Raw genomic sequence first — 7,454 nt, forward strand, 5'->3', positions numbered from 1 at the left:
ACATCGGCCCCCCCATCGCCGGAGCGGGCCACTGCCCAGACGCAGACATCGGCCCCCCCATCGCCGGAGCAAGCCGCTGCCCAGGTGCAGACATCGGCCCCCCCATCGCCGGAGCAAGCCACTGCCCAGGTGCAGACATCGGCGCCGCCATCCCCGACCCCAGAGCAGGTCCCCCCATCCCCACGAGTCGATCAGGTGGTTGTCTCGGTCCAGACCTCCGCACCGCCGAGCCCCGAGCGGGCGGCCACCTGGTCGCAAACATCGGCCCCGCCAACTCCCGAGCAGGCGGTCACCTGGGTGCAGACCTCCGCACCGCCGAGCCCCGAAGCCAGGCCAGTTGCCCGGTCCCAAACACCGGGCCCAGGTTCCCCCGTGGAGCAGAGGGCCCCGGGCATCCAGACTTCGGGCCGTTCATCGGCGCCCGGATCGCCACTTGCCGTGGCCATTCCACCAGCGGCAGTGCCATCCGCCCAGCAGCTGCCCGCCTGGCTTCCAGCCTCGGCCTCGTCGTCAAGTGGATGGCGGCCGTCGGCCGGGGCCCAGACATCGGGCTCTCCATCGCCGGTGGGGCCCGTTTCTTCGGATGCTCAAACATCGGCTCCGGCCTCTCCTCGGCAGCATGCCGCCGGATGCCAGACGTCAGTCCCCCCATCGCCCGCGAGCCAGGGCACCGTCGCCGTCCAAACATCGGCCCCACCGACGCCCATGCGCCAGACCGCCGCCGTCCAAACATCGGCCCCAGCTACCCCGGTATCGGCCGACGCCGCGACACAGGTCTCGGCCGGGGCCACCCCCCTCCCCGGTGCCGGGTACCCCGACACCCTCAACGCCCATGATGTCCCGGCTCAAGTGGGGGATGCCCCCGGTCGTGTTGTGGCGTTGGATGTCTCGCGACCTCCCCCAGGCGGCCGGGCGATGGGGGCACGGCCACCGCGAGTCCGGTCGTCGAGTCTCGGCGCGACGTCGCCCCACCTGGCTGACGGTTCGGCCGGGGTGCTGCTGCTCCACCCGGCAGACTGGCATGCCACTCGGGCCTCCGGGGCGACGACAGACGCCTGGACCCAAACATCCGCCAGCCCGTCGCCACTCCGGCCGACGGCCACCACGCAGACTTCGGCCCCGGCATCGCCCAGCCGGCGGAGCATCTCCATGCAAACCTCGTCCCCGGTCCCGGGCCTGGCCCGGGCTTCCCCGGTGTGGCTGAGCTCATCGGCACACACCTCGGCTCCGCCGTCCCCGGTCCAGCTGGCCGCCTCGGTGCAAACTTCGGCCCCGGCATCGCCCGACCGGCCAAGCGCATCGACGCAAACCTCGGTCCCGGCATCGCCCGACCGACCAAGCGCATCGACGCAAACCTCGGCCCCGGCATCGCCCGACCGACCAAGCGCATCGACGCAAACTTCGGTCCCGGCATCCCCCTCCTCGCCCATTCACGCCTTCACACAAACCTCCCCCTTACCCGGGAGATGGTCCCCGACCCGGTCGGGCCTGCAGCATGCCTCCGTGCCGGCACCAGTCGGCCGCATTTTGGCGCCGGTGTCGGCGCCGTGCACCAGCCTGGCCATCGGCTCGCAAACCTCGGGGCCGCCCTCGCCGGCCATGCGCGATGTTGCCTCCCACACGTGGGACTTCCCCTCGCTGACCGGGGTCGATGCGTGGGTCCAATCGTCGCGATCCCCCTCGCCGGTGGCGCGTCGCCAGGCCGCCTCGCAGACCTCGATACCCCCCTCGCCCGAGGCCGTTCACCGTGCGGCACAGACATCAGCCCCGCCTTCGCCGGCCGGGGTGTCCGTTTGGGTGCAGGCCTCGAGCTCCCCGTCGCCGGTCGAGCGCCGCCAAACTGCCTGCCAGACCGGATCACCGTCCCCCCCGCCGGTGTCCGTCTCTCGGGCCATTCAAACTTCGGCCCCGCCGAGTCCCGGTGTTCAACCTTCTGGACCGGCTTGGCCGACCCAGCGCCCGGCCGTGGCGCCTCCCCCCGCCATGGGATGGTCGGGAGCCCGGGCCACAAGCCCCATGGAGCAAGTGCCACACCCACTGGCACCGGTTGCTTCGGACACCGGCGTGCGGCCCCCCCGGCCGACCTCACCAGGCCCGTCTCGCACATCGATCGATGCCTCGGCGCAGACTTCACTTCCAGCCTCGCCCGTCCGGCCACACGGTGCGCACCTGTCCCCCCCTATGCGGCCTTCAGCCTCCGCCCGTCGCATAGCACCGATATTGACCCTTCCCGTCGCCCCCTTCGCTCCGTCTCCGCTCCGTCTCTGTTCGCCACGCACGCCATGGCCCCAGACTGGGAGCAGGTGGAGCTTGGTTTGATTGCGGCTCTCGGGCTGCTGGCCACGCCGGCAGCATCGGCTAGCAACAGCACCCCCCCGCCGGCTACCGTGCCCCGTCGGCAGGGGCCGCTTGCACGGCCGCGACTTGCGCGACGCCCCGAGGCTCTCCTTCTGCGCCGGATGCCTGGTGTGTCTGCGCCTTTGGCGGCACCCGCAGAGGCGACCCGGCCGTCGACGCCGGTTGCCGTGCCCATCAGCCCGGTGACTGATGAGCTGGAGATCGCCGGGCTGTATGCCGCCCTGGCTTCCCTGGCGGATGGGCCACATGCGCCGCCGAGCCGGCCCACCGCCCCGACCACCGCCCCGGTCCAGGCCGTGGGTTTGCCTGCCCGGGTGAATCGCCGGCGCATCCTGGCACGCGTCCACCACCGCGCGGGTCAACTCCACGCGGCGCACGGCCAGGCCCTGGCGCATCTCGAGCAGCATGTCCAGCAATCTGACCGCCGGATGCGCGTGGCGCAGGCGGCTCGGCTGCTGGCGGTCTCTCGCGGTCGACACCAGCTGGCCGCCACCACCCGAGCTCTTGAGTCGCAAATCGCCGGTCTCACATGCGCCCTGGCCATCACCGAGCAAGTGGCCGCAGCCAGGGCGGCAGCAGCCCCACCGGCCGCACTGGGCCCCGTCCTTCCCCCGCCCGTGGCCTCGGCTGTGACAGTGTCCACCCCCACACTGGCACCCCCGCCGGCGATGCTGCCGCCCCTGCATGGTGTTGCTGCTCCGATGGTGAGCCCCGCTCTGCCAGTGTCGCCCTCCCCCTCGGGGATGGAGGCCCTGCCGGTCGCTGCTCCTCTTGATGCTCCCCCTCCGGCTGTTCCTCCTGGTGACCCTTCCCCGGCTGCCGCCTCGCCTGGGGGCGCTTCTCCTGCTGCCATTGTCGCGCCAGGCGGCGAGGCTGCGCCGGCCGGGGCTGCCCCGCAGGAGCCGACCACCCCGGCCATGGCCGTCGACATGGCCGAGGGGGTCCCCGCCCCGGGGGGTGCTATGCTACTGGCTGCTGTCCAACCGATGGCCGCCACCTTGCCCTCGGCGCTTGCTCGCCCCTCCAGGGTGGCAATGCATCGGCATGCGGCGCCAGCTGCCACGGTGCTGCCGGGCTCGCGGCATCACTCGGCTCGTGGGCGTCTGTCGAGCATGAAGACGTCCATTCGCTCGTGCTTGCCGCGACTCGTGGCGCAGCACCCTTCACCGGCAACTGGACGCCCGGTGACACCGTCCTTGTTCTCTCCCCTGCCGCATGGTGACGAACTGGCTGGCCGGTCGTCTGCGACTCGGTCTCCTTCTCCCACGGCGGACGGCACTCCTTGTCCACCAAGTCGCCCGGCACATGACCAGCCTCCGGCCTCATTGTCGGACAGGATTCCCCTGCTGCCCGGCCCCGAGGCTCCCCTGGTACCGAGTGCTGGGCCGGAGGCGGGGCCTCCGCCGCCTGGGCATGGGCTCCAGCATGAGGCCGAAGCCGAGCCTGCCCCGTTGTTTGTACCCCCGGCCGGCTCCATGCCCGGGAGTGGCGTGGTGACTGGACGCCAGTTGGCGCCGGCTCGCTCTCCGGCGCCGCAAGGTGCACACCATCTTGCGCCTGTCTCCTCAACTCCCGCCGCATTCCCGGGGCCGGGGCCCGAGGCGGCATCCGTGTCCACGCCACGCCCGGAGCCCATTCCCGGGCCCGAGTTCGATCCTGCATCGGCCCCAGATCCCGGGCTCGTGTTCGATGAGGGCCCTGTCCCCGAGGCCGAGGCCGAGGCCGAGACCAGCCCCGCGCGTGGGGTGGCAGTCATCCTCATGCCCGAGCAGCGGGCCGAGCTGGCGCCCGTTCTCTCGGTTGCCCCGGAGGCCGATGTGCCACTCGGGGAGGTGACTTGTCCAGCACCCGCCCCCATGCCGAGCCCTCCGACGCCCTCCCAGCGAGATGCACCGGTTGTCGGTGTTCCGCCCGGCCCGGCCACCGGGCCCGCTGCCCGGGCAGGTCACCTGGACCGGAGCCGGATTCAACGCAACCTGACCCGCTCGATCCGGCGCATTCGCGGGGCGACCGCAGCGCAGGCCGCCGGGCCGGTTGCCGAGCAGGTCGCCACCTCCACGTCGAGCCGATCGCCAGCCGGCGATGTGGCCACGTCGGTGTCTGCGCCTGCCGCTCTTCCCAGCCCGGCGCCTTCTTCGGTCGGTGTCGTGCCATCGCCGGGAGAGACCCCCATTGTCTGTGCCCCGGCAACGCCTCTGCCGCTGGATTCCGGCTCGGCAGCACCCCGCCCGCTGGCCCCGGCCCCAGAGACGCCTCCCCCGTTGGTCGCCGCGTCGCCGGCCCTCGAAGGCCCGCCATCACCAAGCGTGACTGTGTCATCTTCTCGGTCTTCGTCGCTGCTGGCCTCGACGGCCTCGGTGAGCCCGTCCTCGTCGATGATGCTTGCTCCGGCGGCTCTTACGCCGCTGGGCGTGGCTTCGGCCGGCCTGGTGCCGCCGAGCGCATCGGTGTCGATGGATTTGCCAGCCCCAGCTCCGTCGGTTCCATCCGCCCCGTCAAGTGCAGCCCCATCCGCCTCGGTGGGTTTTGTGACGCCTGCTCCGCCTGCGGCGATCGCAGCTCGTCCTTCATCCTCGGTGCCACCTGCCGTGTTCTCGGGGCTGGCCTCGTCATCAGGTCCCCTGCACATGGACGACCTGGCTAGGCGCTCGACGGCCGAGAGCCTGCTGCTGCGTTCTGATGACAGCGTTGTTGCTACTGCTGCTGTCCCGGCTGTCGCTCCTGCTGCTGCTGCTGCTGCTGCTGCTGCTGTCGCTGCTGGTTCCCATGCTGCTTCGGGTCCCGTGGCTTCGACAGCCCAAGCTCGGCCCCCGAGCCAGCCTCCGCACGTCCGACAGACGTCCCCATCGACTCGCCCAGGTCCACAGCTGAGCCAGCTGGCCCGGCACCATGCGGCCCTGCATGCGGCATCGCTCTTTTCCGCCCTCTCCGCCGGGCAGGCCCCGCAGCCCGCCATGGTGGCCCCGCCTCTGCCTCCACTGGTTGCTGCGGTCATCGCTAGTGGGCCTCCCTCGCCGCAACTGCCGAGCGACCGGCGGGCCACCTCGGCCCGGAGTATGGCCGCGCAGGCGGCCCAGTCCTTCGCCCAGATCCTGGGAGCCGGCACAGGTAGGCCCCATGCCGAGCAGTCGCCTGGCCTTGCGTCTCCCCCGCCGGCGGCCCCGAAGCCGGCTCCCCTGGTTCCGACGGCCGACGGGGCCAATCCGATTGGCGACGTGGCGCACGTCCTCTCACAGTGCGTCCCCTGCCAATCGCGCTGCCCATCCCTCCCCCCCCCCCCCCCCCCCCGCCCCAGGTCGAGGTATGCCTTTCTCTTCTGCCCTTCCCTGCACCCTGCTGACCTGCTGGCTTGCCTTCCCGCTTTCGAGCAGACTTTCGCTGCTGGTTCGACAGCAGACGCAGCTTCTCCTGGAGGAGGGCCAGCATTGGCCCGGGCCGCCTCGACATGCACTCGATCCAAAAGGGGGCCCTCTCGGGCGGCGGCACTGAATATGACCGGCCCCGCTGTGCCCGGCCCCGCCCCGCCCTCCAATACACCCCCCACACGGCTGGTATGCATGGTGACCACAACACACGGAGACAGGAGAGCGTAATATACAGGGGAAGGGGGAGCAGCTGCTGCGACAGCCGGGGTCGTCGCAGACCAATGTGAAAGGAGGGGAAGGAGGAAAGGCCAGCCAGATGGAGGGGACCGGGGAAGGCCGGGCAGGAGCGCCCGCGGCAAGATGCCCGAGACGCAGAAGGCCACGCCGGCAGCCTAGATAAGATGCTCTGGCCGGCGGAGGCGGACGCCCTCCTCGGACAGGGCGGCCGACAGGTCGTCCACCGTGAGGACGTGCTTGCGGTCCTGCTACACTCGCAGGCACACCCCCGGGGAAAGGCGGGAGCAGGGACAGGGGACAGCGGGAAAGAAAGTTGTAGAGAGAGAGAGAACGGCGGAGCATAGGAGGCGAACTTGTGTGAGTGGCCATGGCGCGCGCAGGAAAATAGGCAAGGCGCGCCCAAACAGGCGAGGGTGGCGAACCTTCCGGGCGCGGCGCTTGGTCTCGGCCATCATGCGGGCCTCCTCGCCCTGCAGGCGCAGGAGGCTATGGGAGAAGGCATCCCGGGCCAGATCGGTGAGGAATTTCTGCGCGGCGAGCGAGATCAGACGCTTCCTGAAGGGCCACAAGGCGCGGAGGGGGAAAAGCAAGGGGGGGCGGGGGAAAAGAGCATAGGTCAGCTGAGTGCCGAGGCAACGGAAGGAGGGGAAGCAGCCGCGCGGGGGCGCGCGAGCGTGTACGCACATCCGAACGTCCGAGCACTCGAAGCCGGCCCGCTGCATGTAGTAGGTGGTAATGGCGTCGGGGATCTATACCGGCGGGAGAGTTAGTAGCTGGCGAGAGCCCGGCAGGGCGGCGGACAAGCGGAGACCAATGGGAGATGCATCCGGGCAAACGCACAACGGTCGGCGTGTCGCGCAGGGACATGTAGAACTCGGGCAGGCTCTGCTCGCGCATGGTGAGCTCCTGCTCAGCACGCGAGAGGCTGGCCGGGCGACCGGCGAAGGAGAAAGAGAAGCAGGGAGATGGAGGGAAAAGGGAGAAAGAAAAAGGGGGCAGGGGCACAGTGGGTGAGCGAGAGGGGAAGCCGAGGAAGCCGTGGGGCAGGGGGCCGGGACCGAGGGTGGCGAGGGAGCCAAAGCCGGACGCACTCGTCGAAGTCCACGATCTTGGGCACCGGCCCGCCGTGGTGGCTGCCGGGGACAACATCCTCGAACTCCTCCTCATCGAAGTCCTCGAACTCGTCGGAGCCGTCAAGGTCGGCCTCCGGGACGCCGTCAGCGTCGGACCCGGCGTCCCCATCAGCCTCGTCCGAAGAGCCGGTCGCCGGGTTGGTCGCCTCGGCGGGAGCCGCTGCGACAGGGGGAGGAGGATTGGCCGCGGCCAAGGCCGCCGACCGGGAAGCAGAAGACACATCCTCGAAGTCGTCCTCGAAGTCGTCGGAGGCGTCATCCGAGAGGTCGACCCGCTGGCGCTTCTCGTCCGGCGAGCCGGGCGCCTGGCCGTCGGACTGGCGCTTGTTGCCAGCGTTGGGCATGGCTGGGCGGGGGGGGG

The 7,454-nt window shown here is 70.7% G+C and overlaps 2 protein-coding genes across 2 annotated transcripts in view; one reads left to right on the forward strand and one right to left on the reverse strand.

Moving 5' to 3' along the window:
* The window catches only part of H696_01951 (hypothetical protein), a gene marked incomplete at its 5' end in the record, with an annotated part of 15,523 nt that extends 9,611 nt beyond the window's left edge, over window positions 1-5,912 (forward strand). The window contains 3 exons of the mRNA XM_009495854.1: window positions 74-2,161; window positions 2,293-5,593; window positions 5,730-5,912. Coding sequence (XP_009494129.1) covers window positions 74-2,161; window positions 2,293-5,593; window positions 5,730-5,847 — 5,507 coding nt within the window. The 3' untranslated portion in view covers window positions 5,848-5,912. The remainder of the gene's footprint in view (window positions 1-73; window positions 2,162-2,292; window positions 5,594-5,729) is intronic.
* Window positions 5,913-5,936: 24 nt separating this feature from the next.
* Window positions 5,937-7,449, reverse strand: H696_01952 (hypothetical protein). The gene is made up of 5 exons (XM_009495855.1): window positions 7,052-7,449; window positions 6,801-6,885; window positions 6,645-6,709; window positions 6,383-6,515; window positions 5,937-6,208 (listed from the first exon to the last, which is right to left on the reverse strand). Exons 1-5 carry the CDS (start codon window positions 7,435-7,437, stop codon window positions 6,116-6,118), a joined length of 762 nt encoding a protein of 253 aa, XP_009494130.1. The 5' UTR covers window positions 7,438-7,449; the 3' UTR covers window positions 5,937-6,115.
* Window positions 7,450-7,454: the final 5 nt, after the last annotated feature.

This window comes from Fonticula alba, assembly GCF_000388065.1.
Source record: "Fonticula alba strain ATCC 38817 unplaced genomic scaffold supercont2.3, whole genome shotgun sequence".
NCBI classification, from domain to species: Eukaryota; order Rotosphaerida; family Fonticulaceae; genus Fonticula; species Fonticula alba.

Bases quoted from the DNA above. Each gene is read 5' to 3' on its own strand.
- H696_01952 (XM_009495855.1), bottom strand. From the start codon at position 7,437: ATGCCCAACGCTGGCAACAAGCGCCAGTCCGACGGCCAGGCGCCCGGC. The intron at 6,886-7,051 runs GTGCGTCCGGCT...TCGCCCGGCCAG, and splicing joins AAGATCGTGGACTTCGACGA to CCTCTCGCGTGCTGAGCAGG. The intron at 6,710-6,800 runs GTGCGTTTGCCC...CCGCCGGTATAG, and splicing joins TGCGCGACACGCCGACCGTT to ATCCCCGACGCCATTACCAC.